The sequence below is a fragment of the Sinohyriopsis cumingii genome, chromosome 17, assembly GCF_028554795.1.
Source record: "Sinohyriopsis cumingii isolate HCF-2022 chromosome 17, ASM2855479v2, whole genome shotgun sequence".
Taxonomy (NCBI): Eukaryota; Metazoa; Mollusca; class Bivalvia; order Unionida; family Unionidae; genus Sinohyriopsis; species Sinohyriopsis cumingii.
The window spans coordinates 2,459,330-2,486,197 of record NC_142977.1 but is presented as its reverse complement, the minus strand read 5'-3'; the positions used below and the strand labels follow the sequence as shown (position 1 = coordinate 2,486,197).

The 26,868-nt window shown below is 35.7% G+C and overlaps 1 protein-coding gene across 1 annotated transcript in view; it reads left to right on the top strand.

The window, feature by feature from the left end:
• Nucleotides 1-442: 442 nt before the first annotated feature.
• The window catches only part of LOC149777652 (uncharacterized protein C05D11.1-like), a 123,342-nt gene continuing 96,916 nt past the window's right edge, over nucleotides 443-26,868 (top strand). The window contains exons 1-7 of the mRNA XM_089938712.1: nucleotides 443-602; nucleotides 4,372-4,454; nucleotides 7,380-7,538; nucleotides 15,608-15,817; nucleotides 20,084-20,206; nucleotides 24,554-24,694; nucleotides 26,280-26,390. Coding sequence (XP_089794838.1) covers nucleotides 452-602; nucleotides 4,372-4,454; nucleotides 7,380-7,538; nucleotides 15,608-15,817; nucleotides 20,084-20,206; nucleotides 24,554-24,694; nucleotides 26,280-26,390 — 978 coding nt within the window. The 5' untranslated portion in view covers nucleotides 443-451. The remainder of the gene's footprint in view (nucleotides 603-4,371; nucleotides 4,455-7,379; nucleotides 7,539-15,607; nucleotides 15,818-20,083; nucleotides 20,207-24,553; nucleotides 24,695-26,279; nucleotides 26,391-26,868) is intronic.

Below are 26,868 nucleotides of genomic sequence, written 5' to 3'. Positions count from 1 at the left end.
TAGACACACACACAAGTGTGTGTGTGCTTTTATTACATTTATGTAGAATATAATGTATCTTTATGCTGCATATTGATTTATATATTATAATTATACCAAATACTTATATACAAATTAAAAATAGAACTTGGATAATGTCATATTTACGTTTTAATTTGCTACAATATCGTCTATATTTTAAGAATCTTTCTCACAATTATTTAAAACTTATTGTGGTTAGAAAAACAACAACAAACAAACTAAATTTGATAGCTGATAGCTATTTATTTTAGATATCCTCTAGAAATTGACGAAATAGTTCCAAATGACATTGTTGAAAGACCAGTAGATATGAAAATCATCAATTTTCATTTCTTACTATATTTAGAAAAGCATATATATACACATGGTCCGAATCAATGCATAATTGTCCGAATCAGCCTGATCCGAATGCGCCGCATTCATTTCAAAGATGGCGGCATCCTGTGACAGTTTTGAATGTCAGTACTCAGTGAAAGGAGATGGCGATATTCAAATCGTTAAATACAAATCCACCAAGACAGGTCTCACCGTGTTTATTGCAGACGTGGAAGGGCCGATTGTTAACGGATATATATGCCTGGGTATATCTTTAATTTGTAAAGTTTGGATAGAGCAAGCTGCTAACCGAATCACGTGTTTTCGCGAATTCAAATGATTAACAAATTTAATTTTTGTCTCTAAATTCTTTAAAAAGATGAAATACATGTTCAGAAATGCTGGCAACACTCCAGAGTGTGTAAATAACAAGAGTCCATGCATTGACATTTTCTTTTTTGTTACATTCTCTAAAAATATCCTGGACCGCTTCTAAGGTCGAGGAAATAACTCTTGTTTCACTTTTAGAACGGGTGAACTTTCAGCCATCCAAAAGGAAGGCATGGAGATAAATACAAATAACTATTAAAATTAGTATCTGATTTCTCTTATCGCAGTTTCTGACCCGTTGACCGGGTCTCCCTAAAACACTAATGGAGAGTAGACCAACAAGTTCTCCATCTTTTCTTTTTGTTTGACTGGCGGCCAGTCAAACAAAAAAAAAAAGGTGGAGAACAACTTGTTGGTCAAAATGGAGAGTACATAATGGACAGTTGTTGTTGTAGGATTTAATGCCATTTTTCAGCACACGATAAGCTTTACGTGGTGGCCAGTATAAATGGTGGAGGAAGAACCTGGGAAAGCCCCGGAAAGAACCACCGACCCATGAGAAGCTACTGGCAAGTGGACAGTAATGGGGGACAAAAATACAATATTGCAAAAGCAATTACAGTAAAGTACATTAAATATTTTTAAATTCCAATAAATGATTGGCTGGAGATATTACAAGTAAAGGTTATTCACCTTCTCATTTATTCTTTATGTATATCTGCATTATGTATATTAGCACTTTGGTGGCTTAGTGGTCCTAAGATGCAGGCAGTCGTGGGTTCCATCCCCGGCCGAGTCATAACAAAGACTTACAAAAATGGTACTACCTGCTGCCTCGCTTGGCGCTAAGCATTAAGAGGTTAGTGTTAGGACTGGTTGGTGTGGTGTCAGGATAACGTGACTGGGTGGGACATCATGCTAAATAGCTGCGGTATGATGCCCCAGTGCTAGACATCATTATAAACTTTCACACTGCAGAAATCGTAGCGATATGACTAAAAAAAATTTAAAGCTACGTTAAAAAAATCCAATCACACATATACACACGTTATGTTTATTTTTTTCAACATACTTGATTCTTTAAAGAGCCCACCTCACAAATTTCTTTTTTCTGCTATGTCAAATCTAAAACATATTGATATACCTAAATTAACTACCCCCACCAACTTCCTAGAATTAAGTGTTCCTACAAGCCGATTCCAGTTAGTCTCCAATTTTTTTCAGCGCATCTTTTCTGTATGGTAAATCTTATTTTGAAACTTGCAACATGCTGCTGGATGTGTCAGACTTAAACAACCTTACATCAAGCCCTATCTGCTTGAAATCGATAGGAAGATGATTTATCTTGTCAGAAATTGTAAGCATAACATTCATTAATGGCTTTAATGAAATTTGAGATTGTACTGGCCATTTGCATGACTATCCAAATTTCACAGCAGATGATATTAGAGGTCAAATAATCACATAATACCAACACTTGCCTATTATATTGTTGTAAATAAAAATCACGATGTTTGTAAAAAACATTAAATGACACATATTTATTCAGATAACAATGACTAGAAACCTGATTTGTCAAGCAGAGAAGATATTTTTCCACATTGACTTGTGTTCTCATTATGATGAATTTTGCATGACCTGGTTTCTTGTCATTTCAGAATAAATACTTTGAGGCCTGGTAGTTAGCAGCTACCCGATGCTGATACCATGTGGTGTTGGTGAATTTGAGGCTTTTAATAGGCAATTGACTGGGACCCAACACCTAAAAAAATACCTAAAATTGGCTGGAAAAGGTCTGATAGAGATAACTACTGGTCTCTCAACTGAACATGACATATGCAATTGCATCAGCTTGGATAATCAATAAATTTTTACCATTTTAATATAAATTACTGTATTTACTGTATATGTTGGGACACTGTATTTGTTGGGACACCATAAATTAACTTTGAAAGTAATATTTTTGTCCACTATATGTTCTGGAACTTGAGTTGTAAGTTGTGGAACACGATTTAGCCATTCAAAAAATTGCATGTTGGAAAATGCACTCCAACTGAAATTTTATTTTAAAAAATGTAAAACTATTTGAGATGAAACTCTTTGATCCACTGCAGCCTCATCTCATCAACACAACCCTTCTCCTGCACACATATGATCCATTCTTCCACTGCTTGAATGTTTATTTTGCTTTCTCATACCGTGAAAAATTATTGTTATAGGCAACACGTCACACACACATGCATACACACACACACACACACACACACATATATATATATATATATATACTTTTCTGTTACATTTGCTCCAAACTTTGCCTGCTGCATTGTAGTCACTAAGTGATATTTTTCAAAGCTGAATGTTATATTTTTCTTCAATTTTTTGGGTGAGAAGTTTGAGATATTTGTTTGTTAAATGCCATGATGCCATGTAATATAAATAAATACTGGTGTTATGAGTCTCTGCTCTGGAGAAAAACAACAGAAAAGAGCGGAAGACAACAAGCTTTGTAAAATTTAACAAATAATTTATTTCCCATGAATACAAAATGAAAATGAGAAAAAGCTTCGTAATTGCAAATTAAATCCCAAAATAATTCAAGAATTACAGACACATGTCCTAGTAATTTAAAGTCCCGAATTAAATTCAGTAAAAATCCAGAATAAATCCAAAAACTAAAGGTGTTGACATGTCTGTTATAGCTCCTAGTGTATTTTGTGCCAACAGTCTTTTTTTGAATCACAGAAATATAATTTCCAGGTTTGAATATACTATAAATTTCAGTGAATGTCTGTATCCAAGAATTTTATCAGAGCAATTTGTATTTCCAGAAAAAATCACTTCAATTCAATAATTTGAAGAAAATAGATTCCAGCCCAAAATTTCTGTCATAACATATAATACACCTAGGTTGTGCTAAAACTAAAGCAAAAATAATAAAATCCTCTCAGTTACAATATATATAATATAGTTCTCTATTTACCCTTGTTCAAATTAGCATTTTCTCAGAAAACACATTACATTACGTAATGGAAAATAACCTTTAACAATGATCCTGATGTTTACAAAATCAAAACCATGACTTGGATTACATTCAGAAAATTCCAAAAACTTAGACTCAAATAAACATATTTGCTTCTTCTGTTAATAATAATACTGATTTTAAACCATACTCAAAGAGTATAAATTATATTTATATTAGTTGTTTACTAGGAATAAAATAAAAGAAGTCGGTTTTGGTGAAGCAGAAATGAACTCAATTTTGGACAAGGTCAAATCCAACATACAATGTTACATTACAATAGCATGTAATGAAATAAAATTAAACTAACAAAGTAAATTAAATATACATAACACTGGTATGGCTTTTCATGGTAGTAGCACAGTAAAATAACCTCATTTTTCTTTACTTTAAAAAAAAATATTTGCGTTGATGTACACCCGCCCAGCCATATATCAACTATCTATCTGTCAATAATTCTATTTTAACTTCTGTATCTGTGCAACTATCTCATATTTATAGATTTTTGATGGCAGTCTTAACAGTTTAAGTTCATAAATGTTTGTTTGAATCTGTCCTCTTTTTGTCTCTATTGGTTTTCTACTTTTTGACAAGATGCAAGAAACATTTAAGATAGTAGTTTTGGTAACATAACTCTAGAACATAGATTAACTTGTCACTGTTTCATGTTATCTTTTATCCAGCTACTGAAGCCCATGATGATGATGGACTGCCCCATACCTTGGAACATCTGGTCTTCATGGGAAGTGAGGACTTTCCATACAAGGTAGTCACACTCAGAAAATGAGGTTTATATGTGTAGTAATACTTACTCATCTGGGATTTACAAACACTCATGTCTGAACAGGATCCAACTGTGTAGTAATACTTATTCATCTGGGATTTACAAATACTCATGTCTGGACAGGATCCAAATGTGTAGTAATACTTATTCATCTGGGATTTACAAATACTCATGTCTGGACAGGATCCATCTCATGTCTTGGGTATTGAGGATCTAAACATCAAGGTCAACTACACTTTTTGGAATATTACCGAAAAATTGTTTCTGTCTGATGTGATCTTGTGGGGCTGATAATTGATTCCAGTTAATTGTTTTTGTTGTTGTTCTAGGGTTTAACGCCATTTTTGAGCACAAGATATGCTATACATGGCGGCCAGTATAACAGGTGGAGGAAGAACCCTGGAGAACCCAGGGAAGAACCACCGACCCACGAGAAGCTACTGGCAGGCTTTCTCACGTACCCATGCTAGCTGACCCTTGGACTCGAACCCACACAGAGGTGAGATGGCAGCAATCCAGAACGGTGAGTGCTTTAGACCACTCGGCTACTCTGGGCCCCATTCCAGATAATAAAATAGTGTATGTAATAATATGTAAGAAAATAATGATCATGTACTTTTACATTTTCCTTTTTATCCTTTTGAAAGTGAGGGACTCGCAAGGTTATGGCAGAGTCCCTGAAATAGGCTGGGGACTCCTGAATTCATGAATAAAGAGTCCAGGACTTCTTGTTCTAAAACTCGCTTGAGAATCCTCTATGATCTAATATATAAAAAAGAAAACTGTAAGAACTTTTGCCTTCCACCATGTAAACATATTTTTATAGACAATAGGTGTTTATACTTTAGCTAAAAATATTTTTTAAGTATTTATATTTTTAAGGTCAAGAGAAGTCACTTATTTTAGTATCATACTTTGGTATCTCATTCTCATGAGTTACCAAGTTTTTACTATCTCATGGGTACAATATACCCCAAATTGCAAGAGTAATTTGAAAAAGAAGTAAATTGGATCCATCTTCAAGAGTTGTCAGTACAAAAATATTAGTGAAAGATATTATGAATATTAAATTTACATTGTGTTCTTTTTACCTTGGTCCATTATTGAGACTAGAGTTTTGGTCTATCTGATTTTTTTTTTATTTATTTAAAAAATAAGTTATTTACTGATATTGGATTCCAAGGTCTTGCCATATTTTTACAAACTTAGAATGTTCTGGAAGTGAACTTGTGACTTACAGCCTGGTCATTTTATTATGTCTTAGTTTTAAATTAAGGTTATAGTAAACAAAATCCATCATTCCTATTTTAATATCAGTCTGTGGAATCACTCTTATGTTCAGTTATAATTTGAGAGGAATCATTTATTTAAATTATTCATTGAAATTACAAAGTGCACATTGACTTTTTGGACTAAAACACTGCTTTGGGATAATTGAGGACTCATTCAGAGATTATCTGGATTATGTCATTTCGATGCATCAAGGCTGTTGGTAAATCAGCACATTCAAGGTTATTGGAATTCATTCAGAACATTCTAATTTTTTGATAGTTATTTAGGATTATTTAATTCACAATACTTTTAAGTTACTTTAAAATTTTCATTTTGTTATCTATGGAAAAAAATCTTTTGTTGAATTCTACTTAACTTGTTGGTTTTACATCTTCCTGTTACTTAGTTTAAGACCATAGTCATAAACAAGTAAACGAAATTGCTGAACTATTGTCCCTTGCTGTAAAACACCTCAACATACTGCTTCCATTTTTATAATGCAGGTTTGGTCAAGGGTTTAATTGACTGATGAGATCAGTTACATGGGTTGATATCATTAATTACTCTAGTTTACAGGACCTATCTATGATCAGAGGCATACAGCAGTCCCCCTCCTGCCTAACAAATGGGTCTTTTTAGACTGTATTACCACTGACAGTGGACCGCTCTGGTGGCCTAGTGGTATGAGCGTCTGCCTCGGAAGGGGAATGTTGTGGGTTTGAACCCCGGCCGAGTAATACCAAAGACTTATAAAACTGGTGCTAATAGCTGCCTTGCTAGGCACACAGCATTAAGATGTTAGTGTTAGGACTGGTCGGCCTGGTGTCAGGATAAGTGACTGGGTGGGACATGATGCTACATGTCTGTGGCATGATGCCCCATTGCTAGACATCACTATAAACTGCCACACTGCACGAGTGACAGTGCTGATATAGCAATTACAGCATCTAATTATTTTTCAGTACTCACCTAATAACCTATACATATTGCACTAAAAGTACTGATGCAGCCATTAAAAAGTCTATGATAAGAGGTGTACAGCGGTCCCCCTTGGGGCCCCGATTGGTCTAAAGCGCTTTCCGTTACAGAACATAGCCGTCTCACCTCTGCGTATGTTTGAATCTCAGATTCGGCTGATGTGGGTATGTGAGAAAGCTTGCCAATAGCTTCTCGTGGGTTGGTGGTTCTTTCCGGGGTTTTCCCGGGTTCTTCCTCCACCATTAATACTGGCCGCCATGTATATCCTATTGTGTGCTGAAAAATGATGTTAAACTCTACAACAACAACAACAACAACAGTTACCCTTGTGCCTAACAAAATGGGTCATTTTATAATGTATCTCCCCTGACACTTATATATAGCCATTACAGGATCAATGATCGGAGGTGTACATCAGTCCACCAAATTATTCTATGAAGTACTGCTGGAGAATTCTTTCAGAATAATCCATGTAAAAGATAGCCATTGTTTTTGTTTTTTTGTTTTTATAGAAAACTTGCTTCAGTTCTCTTACAAACAGAGTTTATCTATGTAATTCTCTCATTGTTCAGTTATCTAAAACACTGCCCAGAAATTATATAAAATACTACACCTGTCTTTCATTCACCAAAGTGTAACTCTTTGTTTCTTTTTTAGGGTGTCCTGGATTTGCTAGCCAATCGCTGTCTGGCATCTGGTACAAATGCATGGACAGATACAGACCATACATGTTATACGATGACCAATGCAGGCAGCGAGGGATTTCTGAATCTTCTTCCAGTTTACTTGGAGCACATTCTGTACCCAACACTAACGGTAAGTTGCATGACAGTTCTGATTGCCACTAGTCTGTCTTATGCATAGTTTGATGCAAAAGATTTGGCATTGATAATTCTTATGAAGTCATCATATCTGATAGAAAATTAGCATCACGGCATTGTTTGATCAAGCAAGTTTTCTTTTAGAGATAAAGAAGTGATCACGGGCAAATTACATTCTTAGATTGTTAAAAGATAGTAACCTGAAATAGATGTCTGTTTCATTTGGACAGTTAACTTTCTTGACAGTTTTTGTAAAGATTTCCCCTATTGCATAACCGCAAGGTCCATCATGGTTTCACAATTCTCCATTAGAGATTATTCACTATATTGTTTGCCAGATCATTTTTTTAAACCTATAGTTTAAAAGAGATGCCATCATATACTATTTCAGCAGAGTTACTCAGATTTTGACTGAATACCCACTCTCCAAATTATAATCCCTTTTCCTCTATTTTTGTCCATGTCACCTTTGCATTAAAATTGTTGTAAGAAATTTTAAAAAAAGTTGGGGTAAAAACAAAATGCTTTCTCCATTTCATTGTGACAGATACAAGTGCGTACTTTGCTTTTCTGAGAGTTAGATATAGGACATTTAAATTGAGTACCAGTCTATATACTTTGAGCCATATGAAACACTGGCATCCAATTAAACCTCACTTGATTGTGAGTTACAGTCAGTGAAATGTTTTTCAATTTGGAAGAGTATAATATTACAACAAGATGAAAACAGAGCTGTTTCTGCTTCAGACCCTCCTTCCAAAAGACTTTTTTCCTTGAATATGCAGAATGGGGAAGAGGCATGACCCCCAAGCCCCATAACTCCATATTTCTACATGCACATGTTAGTATTTCTGTTGTAATATGAAAATGTTGGAGATTGGTTGAGTCATTCCAGTGTGTTTATAATAGGAAATCCATCCTGATATGAAAATGTTGAGAGATTGGTTGAGTCTTTTTCAAGTGTGACTCTTGTGTTTGGGGTTAGGGGTTAAATAAGAAAATCCATCAAGATATGAATATGTTTTGGAAATTGGTAGAATCTTTCCCTATGATGAGTGGTACTGAATATTTAAGTGATTCTTTTATAATACAGGCTATCTAGAAGACCCAAAATCGCCATTTCCAAGTGTTGTTAATTATTATATGATGATTGAGTTTGGCAAATAATGGCTTAGCATAGTAAAGAAGGCAATTTATTTTTAAGGTTAGCGGGTATATCAGGTTATATTAACTGGGAAAGTATTAATGGAGATACCAGTGAGTTATTTTGAACCAAAAAATGGCATTAAATACGAATCCAGTGTACATGCTGGATGGACTAAAGAAATGGCATACTGGTCAAACCCTCATTTCAGTGGTATTTTAAAGTTCATTGTAGAAAAGTTAGACAAACAAACCAAATTAAAATACAAAGAATTTAAAAGTTGAGTGCACTTTTCGTTTCATTTCTCTTCACATTTTAGCCCTAGCATAAAGGTTATGAGTAATAAATAAGAATCTAAAAATGAAATTAAGAAGTAAATATATTTGTTAGATCAAAATACCTGTTTGAGTAAGTAAAATATGGCATTAATAGAGTTAAAATCCTAATACAGCGTTATGGAATAGTAAATCTGGCATAGTAGTCAGTCAAGTGCTAATTCAAGAAAGTTAAACTTTAGCAGAGCTTATTAGCGAAAAATCCTGTTCTGGAGCAAAATTATCCAAAACACAGTACATGTAGGCAGTGAAAGGGTGTTCGAAGTATAGAACAATATTCATGCTCAGATCCAAAAGACAGTACTTGTAGGCAGTGAAAGGGTGTTCTAAGTATTGAACAGAATTCATGCTCAGATCCAAAAGACAGTACTTGCAGGCAGTGAAAGGGTGTTCTAAGTATAGAACAGTATTCATGCTCAGATCCAAAAGACAGTACATATAGGCAGTGAAAGGGTGTTCTAAGTATTGAACAGAATTCATGCTCAGATCCAAAAGACAGTACTTGCAGGAGTGAAAGGGTGTTCTAAGTATAGAACAGTATTCATACTCAGATCCAAAAGACAGTACATATAGGCAGTGAAAGGGTGTTCTAAGTATAGAACAGTATTCATGCTCAGATCCAAAAGACAGTACCTGTAGGCAGTGAAAGGGTGTTCTAAGTATAGAACAATATTCATGCTCAGATCCAAAAGACAGTACTTGTAGGCAGTGAAAGGGTGTTCGAAGTATAGAACAGTATTCATGCTCAGATCCAAAAGACAGTACATGTAGGCAGTGACAGGGTGTTCTAAGTATAGAACAGTATTCATGCTCAGATCCAAAAGACAGTACATGTAGGCAGTGAAAGGGTGTTCGAAGTATAGAACAGTATTCATGCTCAGATCCAAAAGACAGTACTTGTAGGCAGTGAAAGGGTGTTCGAAGTATAGAACAGTATTCATGCTCAGATCCAAAAAACAGTACATGTAGGCAATGAAAGGGTGTTCGAAGTATAGAACTGTATTCATGCTCAGATCCAAAAGACAGTACTTGTAGGCAGTGAAAGGGTGTTCGAAGTATAGAACAGTATTCATGCTCAGATCCAAAAGACAGTACCTGTAGGCAGTGAAAGGGTGTTCGAAGTATAGAACAGTATTCATGCTCAGATCCAAAAGACAGTACCTGTAGGCAGTGAAAGGGTGTTCTAAGTGTAGAACAGTATTCATGTTCAGATCCAAAAGACAGTACCTGTAGGCAGTGAAAGGGTGTTCTAAGTGTAGAACAGTATTCATGTTCAGATCCAAAAGACAGTACCTGTAGGCAGTGAAAGGGTGTTCGAAGTATAGAACAGTATTCATGCTCAGATCCAAAAGACAGTACCTGTAGGCAGTGAAAGGGTGTTCGAAGTATAGAACAGTATTCATGCTCAGATCCAAAAGACAGTACATGTAGGCAATGAAAGGGTGTTCGAAGTATAGAACAGTATTCATGCTCAGATCCAAAAGACAGTACCTGTAGGCAGTGAAAGGGTGTTCGAAGTATAGAACAGTATTCATGCTCAGATCCAAAAGACAGTACATGTAGGCAGTGAAAGGGTGTTCTAAGTATAGAACAGTATTCATGCTCAGATCCAAAAGACAGTACTTGTAGGCAGTGAAAGGGTGTTCGAAGTATAGAACAGTATTCATGCTCAGATCCAAAAGACAGTACTTGTAGGCAGTGAAAGGGTGTTCGAAGTATAGAACAGTATTCATGCTCAGATCCAAAGGACAGTACTTGCAGGCAGTGACAGGGTGTTCTAAGTATAGAACAGTATTCATGCTCAGATCCAAAAGACAGTACATGTAGGCAGTGAAAGGGTGTTCTAAGTATAGAACAATATTCATGCTCAGATCCAAAAGACAGTACCTGTAGGCAGTGAAAGGGTGTTCTAAGTATAGAACAGTATTCATGCTCAGATCCAAAAGACAGTACCTGTAGGCAGTGACAGGGTATTCTAAGTATTGAACAGTATTCATGCTCAGATCCAAAAGACAGTACATGTAGGCAGTGAAAGGGTGTTCGAAGTATAGAACAGTATTCATGCTCAGATCCAAAAGACAGTACCTATAGGCAGTGAAAGGGTGTTCTAAGTATTAAACAGTATTCATGCTCAGATGCAAAAGACATTACCTGTAGGTAGTGAAAGGGTGTTCTAAGTATAGAACAGTATTCATGCTCAGATCCAAAAGACAGTACCTGTAGGCAGTGAAAGGGTGTTCGAAGTATAGAACAGTATTCATGCTCAGATCCAAAAGACAGTACTTGTAGGCAGTGAAAGGGTGTTCTCAGTATAGAACAGTATTCATGCTCACATCCAAAAGACAGTACCTGTAGGTAGTGAAAGGGTGTTTGAAGTATAGAACAGTATTCATGCTCAGATCCAAAAGACAGTACCTATAGGCAGTGAAAGGGTGTTCTAAGTATAGAACAGTATTCAGTGAAAGTGTGTTCTAAGTATAGAACAATATTCATGCTCAGATCCAAAAGACAGTACCTCTAGGCAGTGAAAGAGTGTTCTAAGAATAGAACAGTATTCAGTGAAAGGGTGTTCTAAGTATAGAACAATATTCATGCTCAGATCCAAAAGACAGTATCTTTAGGCAGTGAAAGGGTTTTCTAAGTATAGAACAGTATTCATGTTCAGATCCAAAAGATAATAGCAGTAGGCAGTGAAAGGGTGTTCTAAGTATAGAACAGTATTCCTGCTCATATAAGAAACAGATTAAGCTGAGAAACAATCAACAGATTAATGCGTATACAACATGAGGCAACATCTTTTAAAGATTTTGATTTCAAAAGAGGTCTCTTAGAGTGGATCAGGAAGAGAGAGAGATGGATATTGTGAAGTTTTATGTAAATATTGAACTATGGCAGTTTCCTACCCCACCCCCATTTTTGTACTACTGCCCCCTTAGTGAGGATACTTCTCATATGACCTATTTAAGAATCAGTGCTGATATTTCAAGATACATTTTGCTTAGCATAAGTTTTCAACCAAATGTTTGCAAATGGCAGTTTTATTTTCAAGTTGGTAGCCATTCTGTTACCAATACATTAGACCTACTTGGAACCCTGTATGTTAGATACTGTGATGACTAAATATCATAGCAATACTAGATTTCTGGTTTAAAACCCTTCTAATCCATTAGACTGATAAAGGACCATATTGAATAAGGGCCATTTTCTGCCCCCTCTCCAAATGTCCTTATATTATGTATAATTTACATACGAGGTGGTTAGCAGTTATTTTTGACATCAGTTTTGTGTTCACGTTTCCATTGCCATTATAGGGTGTCAAAACACTATCAGAAAATACATGAAAAGCAGTCATCTTTCCCATTTACTTCTCATCGATACTGCTTTTCCATTCACACAGTTTCAAATTTACAATATACATTTTTGTTATTTTAGAGGTTATAAAGCTGTATGTATATAAAGTTTAGTTTCTAAAACTATTCCAAAATGGTCCATTGTAGACAAAAATAGAATATTGAACTTATACATCAACTGAAAACTTTCTAAAATACGTTGACAAAAAGATACTTAATTGTACAATACAAAAACTGTTCCTCAATAAAATATTGTTTATTATTATTGAATGATGTTTAATATTATTGAATGATTTAAATGATTGTTTGATATTATTGAATATGACGATAAATGAGGAGTTAACAGAGGCCTGTATGTTCACTTCTTCACCGAATACATGGGTTTATTACCTTCACTGGAAATTACAAGCGTTCTTTATGTATTTATGTACTTTTATCCTTATATTTTCATGGCTATATAACACATACACTACTGTGTTTCTATTTTTAGAAGAGATAATCAATAAATTGTCTCCCACACCCCTTGAAAAAATTGAATATAAATATACTTGTATGAAAGTTATACTATCTAAATATGGAAGAGTAACCGCTTCACAACCATTATTTTCTGATGCAGACATGATTGGCCACCATTGTAATGTTTGATTTTAGATGAATAGCATATTGATAAAAATGTTACCTTGCTTGAAATAAAAATTAAATTCATTTTTCAATTGTGTATTATTGTCGGCATGTGAGAAAGCTTGCCAGTAGCTTCTCGTGGGTCGGTGGTTCTTTCCGGGGTTTTCCGGGTTGTTCCTCCACCATTAATACTGGCCGCCATGTATAGCCTATCGTGCTGAAAAATTGCGTTAAACTCGACAACAACAACAACAACAACAACAACAATTGTGTATTATTTTTTGTTGGTTTTGCTGAGCTGTTACTAATTTTATTTTAAAATAAATTCACAGCTGTTGATATTATGAATATTAATTTATAAAAAGAAAAAAAGAAAAGATAAAAAGAATCGGAGCTTGGTGGATTCGAACTTGGTGCGATAGGTTTTGGAAATAAATGCTCAACTGTTTGAGCTATTCAAACTGTAGCAGCTAATCAAGTATATCATGCAGATGACAATTTTTCCAAGCTGCTTTATATAATTGCAGACTAGTAGTTGTTGTTTGTACATTTAATAATAGAATTTTAAAGAATTATTATTGTTACTCTATAAAGTAAGACACAGTTAAGAAAATTTAATGAAAAAGTATGCAGGTTGTATACGTTATTCCCAGCAGGAAATTGACAGATTAATTTAGATGACATATACGGAATTGCGCTGTAATAGTGAATTAAACAGCAAACGGTATCTTGATGGAACTGAAGAAAAACCTTTGTTATTAATGTATAAAATAAATAGTATATATGTACTTACCCTATTATTTATAGCCTCTTTTTGCCAATAATTGGCAATGTAAAAATACAATTTCATTTAATGTTTAATCCATGTAGTCTTTGTTTATACATAGTTCCAAATGCCCCTTCAGCGCCTCTTCAAAAAATCTTGTTCCTGATGCAGTTTAGATAGAATGAAGAAAGAGAGAAAGAATGGATAATATTAGTTTTAAAATATCTGAATCGTTATTATTTCTGGAATTTTTCTAATATAAAAATGAAGCAAATAATATAGCGCACTCTAAAAAAGCGGGTCTAATTGCTCACGCATAGCGATACTTTGCCAGGTACAGTGCAACAGGGAAAACAACGACAATGATAGATAGCAAAATTCAAGCATTTTTTAATTTTTAGTGATTAGCGCAAACGTGAACACATGAGTTAATATGAGAACCTAAAAATTTCAATAAAAAGTAATCAATCAGCGTAAATACTTTGTCTGATCAAGCCTGCGCTTATATCTTATTTCTAGTTTCAAGTTGCTCAAATGTTGCATTCTGTCTTAAATTTCCCATACCAGACCATGTTCAAAGGTCATGTTTTGGTATGAAGAAGAAATTTATGTGCATATTTTATGCAGAATAGGGTGATTTATTCATCAAATAATACACTAAGGCACAGATTTGTGATATTTACAAGAAAAAATTTCCCCATAAAAATCGGGGCAGAAAATGGCCCTTATTCAATATAGTCCTTTAGTCAGCAATTTCTTAATGGCATTCACATTTACAGTGACAACATTCAGTTATCCAGGAATAATGTTAGTGTGAAAAATTATCACTTTTTTTAACAACCTGACATTAAGAGGCCAGAGAATATCAAAATTATATAATTTTTTGGGTGATGCAGAATATTTGAGTGATACTGATTGGTGACATGAATATTTGAGTGATGCTGAGTATTGACAGATTACTGTTTGAGTGAGTCTGAGTGGTGACATTAATATTTGATGTTGAGTGGTTGATGCTGAATATTTGAGTAATGCTGAGTGGTGACTGATTTATATTTGTGTAATACTGAGTGGTGACTGATGAATATTTGAGTATTACTGAGTGGTGACTGATGAATATTTGAGTGATGCTGAGTGGTGACTGATGAATATTTGAGTGATGCTGTGTGTTGAGTGCTGAATATTCGAGTGATGCTGAGTGGTGACTGATGAATAGTTGAGTATTGCTGAGCGGTTACTGATGAATATTTGAGAAATACTGAGTGGTAACTGATGAATATTTGAGTAATACTGAGTGGTGACTGATGAATATTTGAGTAATACTGAGTGGTGACTGATGAATATTTGAGTGATGCTGAGTGGTGAGTACTGAATATTTGAGTGGTGACTGATGAATATTTGAGTAATGCTGAGCGGTTACTGATTAATATTTGAGTAATACTGAGTGGTGACTGATGAATATTTGAGTAATGAGTGGTTACTGATGGATACTGATGGATATTTGAGTAATGCTCATTGGTGAGTGCTGAATATTTTAGTGATGCTGAGTGGTGACTGATGCATATTTGAGTGGCACTGAAAATTTAAGTGATAATCATTTGATTGATGTTTAATATTCAAGAGATTGATGAATATCTGAGTGTTTCTACTTTAGAGTTGTCAAAGTTTAACTGTTGTTTTAAATCAATGAAAGTATGACGGAAACACAAAAGGTATTTCCTTGATTTATGGATAGTCTCATTTTAGAATGACTTTAAAAAAGAAATATCTTTATCTCCAATGTTTATAAATATCTTTATCTCCAATGTCTCACCTTTTTTTGTACATATCAGTGTCCATTCTACCTTCCAGGAATCAGCCTACATAACAGAAGTTCACCATGTAAATGGAGAGGGGGAGAATGCAGGGGTTGTGTACTGCGAGATGCAGGCAAGAGAAAATACAGATGAGAGTCGATGTCACCTGGAGATGATCCGCAACATGTATCCAGGTCACTGTGGGTATAAATCTGAGACTGGTGGAATTATGAAGAACTTGAGAGAAAGCACATCTCATGTCAAGGTAAAACTAATGATATACATGATGATGTGATAAATGATACATTGAAAGAAAACACATATTGCTCTGAAGAAATACTGATGCATAGCTACCAGCCCTCACAAATTTGGTGTGAATTTCGCGACTTTTTCAGCGATTCACACAGTCATGTCACAAGCCAAAAATTCACGAATTCTCCAATCCTCTATTATTTTAAATCTTTAATAGAATAACAGATTTCCCGTTAAGCGCTAGTCGTGATATTTACAGTTGCCGAAACGATCCGGTACTGGTGGTCACGATATTAGTAGATCTACAGCCGATTAGTACAGTTGGCCTGGTAGCAAGCATTTTAGCCTCTTTTAATCTATATTTATAAGAGTTGTTTTACAAATGCTTTTGAAGGGGTGGCCAAGTGGTCTAAAGCGCTCAACGTTACAGATCACTGCCATCTCACCTCTGTCTGTGTGAGTTCGAGTCTCAGGCTCGGCTAACGTGGGTACGTGAGAAAGCCTGCTAGTAGCTTCTCGTGGGTCGGTGGTTCTTCCTGGGGTTTTCCAGTATTCCACTAATTATACTGGCCGCCATGTGTAGCCTATCTGGTGCTGAAAAATGGCATTAAACCCTACAACAACAACAACAAGAAATGCTTTTGAGAAAAATTGGGGCCTAACCGGAAATTTGCTCCGCGCATGGGTCACCAACACTGATTTGAGTTAACATTCAGCATCGCATGTAAGATCTTGAAAATGTCTTCACCACCAAGGAAAAAGAAATGTATTACTCAGAAAGTGAAGTTTAATTTGGAATATATCAAATATTGGCCGTGCATTTTGCCATTAAACATTGATATTCATCATGCTTTTTGCACTCAGTGTGCCATCGCAAAGACGATGTGAGGTAGCACGCCTGTTGCAAAAAACACGTAGAAGTTGGGAAAATTAAGAATGAGCAGATTTCAGCTCTGGAATATTTTAAGCCATTAGTGGACGACCTGCAGGCTACCAATGCTGAAGCATTATTTGTGAGTTTTCTTGTCGAACACAATCTACCTTTATCAGCTGGAGACCATGCTAAACATTTGTTCTGACAAATGTTCCTGGACTTGAAAATCGCTTCCAAATTTTCCTGTGGAAGAACCACAAGTGCTGCAGCTCCCGTGCATTCCTCGCAGCAGCAGTGACAGCGAATGAGTATTTTCTCTAGTGAGGAAAAATAAGACAGACCTCCTTAGCTGCAGAAAATGTGTCAGCAATTTTAGACACCAAGATCAACCAGCAGGCAAGAATGTTTAGAAAACAAATTTATGATCAAGCAGTTGAGGAAGTTCAAGTCTGTCATAGTATGATGTCTTGATAAATATTTCTGCATATATGTAGTGTTTTAGTTTTATATTGCGAACTTGATATAGTGTAGTATTGACGGTCAGAGCAGATGGAGTTATTGTCATGGTATTTTTCACTAATTCATGTCCAAAATCATGTCTTTTTATCCCTATTTTCACTAATTGTGAGCCTGGAAGGTTGGCAGCTATGCTGATGAATCAGATTCATTTGAGTGTGTTTGTGATTTGGATTTTTAACGTAGCTTTAACATTTGATGATGTAATAATGATACATTGAAAGTGCATATCACTCTGAGGTAATGCTAACAATGCTTTGAGAGAAAGCATACCTCACTCCAAGCTAATACTAACAATGCTTTGAGAGAAAACACAGCTCACTTTAAGGTAATAATGACGATACATGGAGAGAAAACACCACCTCTCTTAGGTAATATTAAGGATACATTGAGAGAAAACACACCTCACTCTAAGGAAATACAAAGGATACATTGAAGGAAAACACCTCACTCTAAGGTAATGCTAATGATACACTGAGAGAAAACACACCTTACTCTAAGGTAATAATCATGATACGTTGAGATAAAACACCCCCCACTCTGAGGTAATACTGATGATACAGTGAGGGAAAACACACCTCACTCTGAGGTAATACTAATGATACATGGAGAGGAAGCACACCTCTCTTAGAGGTAATACTAATGATATATTGAAAGCACAACTGATTGTAAGGTAATATGAATGACACCTCACTCTGAGGTAATACTAATGATACACTGAGGGAAAGCACACCGCATTCTGAGGTAATACTAATGATACAGTGAGAGAAAACACACCTCACTTGTAATGCTAATGATGCATTGAGGGAAAACACCTCACTCTAAGGTAATGCTCATGATACATTGAGAGAAAACACACCTCACTCTTAGGTAATACTGATGATACAGTGAGAGAAAGCACACCTCACTCTGAAGTAATACTAATGATACATTGAGAGAAAACACACCTAGCTCTAAGGTAATACAAACGATACATGGAGAGAAAGCACATATCACTCTAAGGTAATACTAATGATACATTTAGAGAAAAGACACTTCACTCTAAGGTAATACTCATGATACATAGATAGAAAACACACCTCACTCTGAGGCAATACTATTGATACATGGAGAAAAGGCACACATCACTCTAAGGTAACACTAACGATGCATTGAGAGAAAGCACACCTCATTCTAAGGTAAGACAAATGATGCATTGTGAAAGCACACCTCGCTCTAAGGTAATACTAATGATACATTAAGAGAAAACACACCTTTGAGTTAATACTAACAATACATGGAGAGAAAGCACATTTCACTATTAGGTAATTCTAATGATACAGTGAGGAAAAACACCTCACTCTACGGTAATACTAATGATACACGGAGAAAATGCACCTTACTCGAAGGTAATGCTCATGATACATTGAGAGAAAACACACCTCACTCTGAAAATATCCATTATATAGTTGTACCATGCAATGAAATGTATAGAATATTCATTATGAATTGTACCTTGCAATGAAATGTATAAAATATTCCATTATATAGTTGTACCATGCAATGAAATGTATAGAATATTCCTTTACATAGTTATACCATGCAAAGAAATGTATAGAATATTAATTCAGGGGAATAAACATCCTCTTTATGTTTTATAGGTTTTGTAAATCTGCTTAGCACATGAACAAACAGAACTGTACAGATAAAATACAATTAAGGTTGCAAGCAGGGACTTATTTGATTTTGAGAGAAATCTTTTCCATTTACTATTACGAAAATGTGTAGATGTTTGTATTACCTTTGTTTTTGTAGAGTAATTTTACACCATCTGCAGTTACCAAACTTTGTGAATAACTTGCAGTTAAAATTTGAGCTTTGAAAGTAAATGGGTATGGCTGCTGTGACTGAAAGAAGAAAAATTGTTCCTGTTCATTAATTTAATTTCTCCATCATCTTTGGTTACCAAACCTTTGTGGATGGTTTACACTTGTTGTAAGGGACAACCCAACTGATTTGGAAATCAAGAGTCAAATATCAAGGTCACTTCATCTGAAAGATTTTTTTTTACAAAAATGGTTTATATGCAAAACATCAGTTAAACCTGGCATGCCTTAACCAAAATCTATGAATGTCTTGCAGTTGGGGTAATGAAAAAGGCTGTTGATTTTGAGGTCAGTGTCACTGGCTGAAAAAGACAAATGGTTTCAACATAATAACATTATTTACATCAGAGACATAGTCCAAGCTTTGTGGGTGGCTTGCACTTAGGACAAGAAAGAAGCCTATCTGTTTGGGGGTCAAAAGGGCAAAGACAAGAAAGAAGCCTATCTGTTTGGGGGTCAAAAGGGCAAAGATCAAAGTCATTCTAGCTGAGGGGCCCCGAGTGGCCGAGTGGTCTAACGTGCTGTCTGTTACAGATCACTGCCATCTCACCTCTGTCTGCACTGGTTCGAGTCTAGGATTCGACCAATGTGGGTATGTGTGAAAGCTTGCCAGTAGTTTCTCGTGGGTCGGTGGTTCTTTCCGGGTTCTTCCTCCACCATTAATACTGGCCGCCATGCATAGCCTATCATGTGCTGAAAATGATGTTAAACACCACAACAACAACAACATTCTAGCTGAAAGAAGAAAACAACATTTCTGTGCAAAATATTCCATTATCAGCATCTAGAACTATTTAACATGAGGCATGTGTGTAATGTGACTTTCACGGTAGTTTTGTTAATTTGGTCACATACCAACTCTACCTCCTAATTGATGGATTCATCTTCTCACCTTTCAGGTGTTATTCTTTTTTGTTTTTATTTTCATTGGAAATTTGCTTAGAATTTCATGGGAAATTTATTTGGATTTAAGGTATGAAAAGGATAATGTTTCAGTTATAATTAGGTTCTTTTTATTTTCTAGGTATGTTCCTATCACAAAGCTTTCTACAGGCCTGAGAATTTATCGGTCATCATAACAGGACATTTGGAACCAGACAAGGTCTTTGCAGCTCTACAACCACTGGAGGAGAAAATAGTATCCAAAGTAAGGGTGATAACTCTCATATGCCTTGATAACAAAGGTTTTGCTATACAGTTTTGTACTATGCATGGGGTTTGATTTTGAAGCCTAGAGTTTCCCAGATTTTCCTTTCTAGTAATCCTCATTTTTTTTTCTCCAAAGGATTTTGTTTATCTTAGGTATTGTTAAAACAACTTTTAGCTCCCTTTATTTTGGTGTATGATTGATGGGTTTAATTTGGGTTGGAATGTAACACTGATTGGCCTTACTTTAGTTAGGCATCTCTCCAAAGACTGCTAGCTGCATCAGGTGATTTTCACTTTCTGGACCTTAGAGGCAAATTGGAGAAAAAAGTAAGTCATAACCCTTTTAGTTTTATTATATTTGATGATTCATTTTTGTAATACTTTCTGAAACTAGCATTGTCAGCCCTAGAAAAGTTGAATTCCTGATTTTAATAACTGTTAAAGTTCTACATTTCTTAAGCACATTGGAGCAGCCATTTTATCAGTTGTCTGTTTTAGTCATTGTATTGTTTCTCTAATGCCAAACATAAAGAAAATAACGTCCCAGTCAGTACATAAAAGCAACATGAGAGTTATGACAACATTCTGTCCACTGTGGGGACCCTAAGTGGCCAAGTGGTCTAAGGTGCCTGCATTTATGGATCACTGAGCTCTCACTTCTGTACGGGTTCGAGTCATGGGATCAACCAACATGGTTATGTAAGAAAGCTTACCAATAGCTTTCTATAGGTCACTGGTTCTTCTCTGGGTTTTCATGGGTTCTTCCTCCACCAGATATACTGGCTGCCATAAATGGCCAGTGATGTGTTGAAATATGGCAAAAAACCTATAACAGCAACAACAACTTTCCATTGTGCTTGTTGTATAAACTTCATTTCATACCTCTCAGAAATTTTTAAAAACTGTTGAGTCCCGCCTGTTAACTATTTTTGTGTCAGTCTTCTCATGTTTGTATCCATGCATTTATACAGTATGATTCTTATTCAAAGTCATGTGAACTTGATCCAATTCCTACATCACTGCTGCTTCAGTGCTTAGATCCAGTATTGCCTTCACTAACTGATGTTATTAATACCTCTCTCTCATCTGGGGAATTCCCATCATTTTTCAAAACTGCCATTGTAAAGCCTCTGCTGAAGAAACCAACACTAGACCATGACGATTTAAAGAACTATTGCCCAGTTTCTAATCTTCCATTCATTTAAACAATCTTAGAAAAGGTTCTATCCAAGCTTGTATCTCATCTAAATTCAAATAGTCTTTTTAGCAATGTACAATCTGCATATTGCCATTGCCACAGTACTGAAACTACTCTTCTAAAAGTAGTTAATGACATTCTCTCTGTGTTGGATAGCAGAAAGATTACAGTCCTCACCCTTCTTGATTTGTCTGCAGCATTTGACTCAATAGACCATGATATATTACTTCACCGTCTCCAGCATGTATTTGGCATTCATGATACAGTCTTACTGTGGTTCAAGTCCTACTTGGTCAACAGGACACAAATTGTGTCTGCAAATGGAATACACTCAGACCAGTTGATCTATGTTGTGGTGTTCCACAGGGGTCTGTTCTTGGACCTGTTCTCTTCATTCTTACACTCAGTCGCTCTCAAGTGTCATAGATCATCATCCAGTGTCTCACCAATTGTACGCTGACGACACCCAAATATACAAAACTAGCCACCCAACTGAAGTTGATGCTACCATCCAAGATGTAGAGAGGTGCATTTCTGATGTGAAATCATGGATGACTTGTAACAAACTGCAGATGAATGATGATAAAACTGAGGCCATTCTGATCACAACACAAAGACTTTCTCATTCACATCCTTTACCTCAAACAATAAATATCAGCAACGCCAACATTAAATTCACACAGTCAGTACGAAACCTAGGTGTTACTCTGGACAGTACTCTCACATTGCACCAACATGTCATGAACATATACAAGGCTGCATATCTTGAACTGAGATGCATCAGCTCAATTCACAAATATCTTTCAGTTGATGCCACTAAAACACTTGTGTGTTCATAAGTACTTTCAAGACTGGACTATTGTAACTCAGTTCTGTCTGGTTCATCTCAATATCTACTCCAGAAGTTTCAAAAAGTTCAAAACACAGCTGCTCGGATCATACTTAGAGTACCACAATCAGAGCACACCTCCCCGCTGCTCTGTACCCAACACTGGCTATCCATTCGATTCAGAATCAAACACAGAATTTGTTCTCTGTGCTACATTTCACTGTCAGACTCTAGTCCAACATACCTCTCTGACCTCACCCATGTGTACACACCAGCAAGATACTTATGCTCCTCTTCTGACAATCATACACTCATTATTCCCACTATGAAAACAAAGTCCTATGGACAGCGTTCTTTTGCATACCAGGGCCCAGCAACGTTGAATGAATTGCCCACTGAACTTAGACACAAAGACACAGTGATCACATTCAAGAGGGCTCTCAAAACTCACTTATTTCGACTGCAAGAACAAACTTAAAGACCTAATAATGTTTCCTACCTGAAATATTCTCAGCATGTTTTTTGTTTTTTAATGTTTTTCTAATTTCATATTGTTTGTTTTTATAATAATATTATTATGTTTCTTATCTTATAGGTGTTGTCTAACGTTGTAAAGTGCTTAGAGCTTTTAAAGATTAGGCGCTATACAAAGTCCTCATTATTATTATTATTATTATTACGATTGTATGTATGCCATAATCTAGACTACTTCTCATGTTTGTATCCATGCATTTATACAGTCTCAGATTCAGCCCATATGGGTATGTGAGAAAGCTTGCCAGTAGCTTCTCATGGGTCGGTGGTTCTTCCTCCACCATTAATACTGGCCGCCATGTATAGCCTATCGTGTGCTGAAAAATGGTGTTAAACCCTACAACAACAACAACAACATATACATAGCTGCCAACCCTCACGAATTTGGTGTGAATTTCACGACTTTTTCAGCGATTCACGAATTGACGCCGTAAGACAAAAATTCACGAATTTTCCGATCCTCAATTATTTTAAATCTTTAATAAAATAACCGATTTCCCGTTAAGTGCTAGTCGTGATATTCGCAGTTGCCGAAACGGTCCGGTACTGCTGGTCACGATATTAGTAGATCTACAGCCGATTAGTACAGTTGGCCCGGTCGCAAGCATTTTAGCCTATTTTAACCTATATGTATAAGAGTAGTTTTACAAATGCTTTTGAGAGAAACTGGGGCCTAACCGGAAATTTGCTCCGCGCATGCGTCAAAACACCGATTCGAGTTAACGTTCAGCATCGCATGTAAGATTTTGAAAATGTCTTCCCCGCCAAGGAAAAAGAAATATATTACTCAAAAAGTGAAGTTTAATTTGGAATATATCAAAAATTGGCCGTGCATTCTGCCGTTAAACATTGATATTCATTCATGCTTTTTGCACTCAGTGTGCCATCGCAGAGATGATGTGAGGAAGAATGTCGGTTGCAAAAAACACGTAGAAGTTGGGGAAAATTAAGAATTCGCAGATTTCAGCTCTGGAATATTTTAAACCATTGGTGGAAGACCCGCAGGCTACCAACACTTAAGCTTTATTTGTGAGTTTTCTTGTGTCGAACACAATCTACCTTTATCAGCTGGAGGCCATGCTAAACATTTGTTCTGACATATGTTCCCGGACTCGAAAATCGCTTCCAAATTTTCCTGTGGAAGAACGAAAAATGCTGCAGCTCCTGTGCATTCCTCACAGCAACAGTGACAGCGAAAGAGTATTTGCTTTAATGAGGAAAAATAAGACAGACCTCCGTAGCTGCAGAAAATTTGTCAGCAATTTTAGTCCCCAAGATCAACCAGCAGGCAAGAAGTCGGAACTGTTTAGAAAACAAATTTACGATCAAGCAGTTGAGGAAGTTCAAGTCTGCCACAGTATCATGTCTTGATAAATAAATATTTCTGCATATATGTAGTGTTTTATTTTTATTTTGCGAACTTGATATAGTGTAGTATTGATGGTCGGAGTAGTCAGAGTGGACGGAGTTATTGTCATGGTATTCACGAATTCGTGTCCAAATTCACGACTTTTTATCCCTGTTTTCACTAATTGTGAGCCTGGAAGGTTGGCAGCTATGCATATAGACTACTGATAAATCCTGAGATAATATAATTGATCAAACATGAGATATCATTTTTTAAGTATAAGATCTCTTTTTTTAAGTTTAGATTAGTTTTGAATATTTAACTCTTAATGTAGAAGCTTTATCCATAGCTTTTAGATAGATTATTTTTTTGGTTAAATTCAAGTTCTTCAAGTCCTGCAATCATAATACTCTTTTGACTTCACTCTGGTGATCAGGGACTGCTGCCACCATTTTCTCGACCCTGGCAGAGCCAAGTTCCCCCCCTGGAGGCGTCGGTTATGAAGACAGTCCCCTATCCTTCTGATAATGAGAGTCATGGAATGGTAAAGGTTGCATGGAGAGGACCAAAAGCAAAGGTAGTGTAGAGACAGAAAGACAGCAGAAAATAAGCATTTCAGTTTCGCTTTCACATTCTTACATATACAGGTATGGTTAATGCATCAGTGTAAACAAAGAAAATACTTGTTGGAGTTATTTCCCTTTCCAGACAATTTTAATGATACAGAGACAAGAAAATTCCACAGATGCTGTGTCTTGTCCAGCCAAATAAAGTCACTAGAGCATGAAAAGTAGTTTTTGATATTCTTTTGATAATTGTTAATATTAGCCCTAAAAATCAATAGCTTTATCAAATTTGATGACTTTACAGAAGAATTTTAAAAAAAAAGGACAATATGACATTCTTAGAGTGTAAAAACATAGGCCAGAGTGGCCAACTTTTACTTCTATTAAGTATTAACTATAAAGTTGAATTTACCCATCAGAAATAATGCAAACAGACACACACTGAGCTGTACCCATCAAGAACCCTGACATACATGTGAAAGAATTAGAGAAGTGAGCTTGATGAAAAAATCTAATGTGAACACTTGAATATTTAGTTGTGACCTGCTTCTGCAAATTATGAATTGTAACCCCCCCCCCCCAAGATGTATGCACAAATCAAGCATGTTGACTGGATTCATCAATGTCAGAGAAATGAAGTGTCTTCAGCTATCATACTTCTAGCTTGAAAACTAGGTCACTGTATTGATGATGTTCCAAATACTTAAGGAGAAATTAAATAAATTCTGGATTAATCCAGACCATATACTTACTCAGTTTATTTGCTGTTTACCGACTGTTAACTAGTTCTGTTAGATAAGCATCTCTCACGAGATTCAAAATTCTGATCAGCAATCTCATTTTGTAAGCAGCAGGTCAGATGTTTAGGAATTATGCTTTACATTGGTACTTTTATGATTATAAATATAAATGAGATTTTGTGTATTGTTTCATTTCATATTGAGCATGTAAGCACTTGCAATACACTCATTTTTTGTACTACCAGTTGAATAGTAGCTTGTGTACTAAGTATGAATTCTTTTGTTGTGGAATGGGTACAAATTAATTGATATAATTTATGTATTCTTTTCATTTTTAAATTACACATAGAACTCTTTCACCTACCTAAATGTAAATGGCATGTGTCTAGGTCAGTATTGAACATATGAAAAGAATAATTGAAAATATTTTGTCTTTCTTGAATCATGTACAACTTGCACTACACTGGATTCTCCACCGTGTCCTAATATGTCTTCATTCTCACATGTACTCTACATGTAGCAATGGTCAAAAATGTACATAATATTTAGCACATTTTTCTATATCTTTCTTGAATATGCAGCATCATGGAAAACTTGCACTAAACTGGATTCTCCATTGAGTCCTAATAGGTCTTTATTCTCACATGTACTCTGCGTGTCAGAATGTGTCTGTCTAGCAACCCTACAAGTCCTATATATCTTCTAGTATGTATTCAGCTTTATCCACATAAATATATTGACCATTAATGTAGACACTGAACAGTTCAAGTTACTTTTGATGCTGGGACTTGTGAGAATAATAGTCACACACTATTTGTTTTCTGACAACTACATTTTATTGCATCTTTGATTACAGGATCAGTACAAATTCACAAGTCTGTTTGTGTTGTTTGACTACCTCCATGATTCACCCATCTCACCACTCCAGCGAGATTTTGTAGAGTTGGAGGACCCTTACTGCAGCAAGGTACTGTATGAGCTATGTGCACTTTTTCTGTATTTTTTACTGTCAGAACCATTTGTTTATTTAATGTAGACCATTTTAAGAATAATTGGTACGAAAGTGTAACTATAGTTATTGACATTAAAGACACATTTGTTTGATTATTTTATGTTGAACCTGTTATGAAAGTTGCATTTATTTTTGTAGAAACTTACAGCCAATGACTGCCAAACCTTGGAGATATCCATAGAAATCAGAACTGTGTTCTTCATGTTGTAGATAAGACTGGTACCCTATATTTACTTGAATAATTGTTGAAGAATTTGTCCTTGATTTTAGAGATAAGTCAGTTTTTTTCATTATTATAATGGGAAAACATAAAAGCAAGGGCCAGTATGTTCAGTCGTCAATCAAAGAATGGCTGTAAACATTTTACCTTGACTGCAAGTTCAAATGGGAGAGCAGGTGTGTCACAGACTGACTTGTCTTTGCTTCATAATAT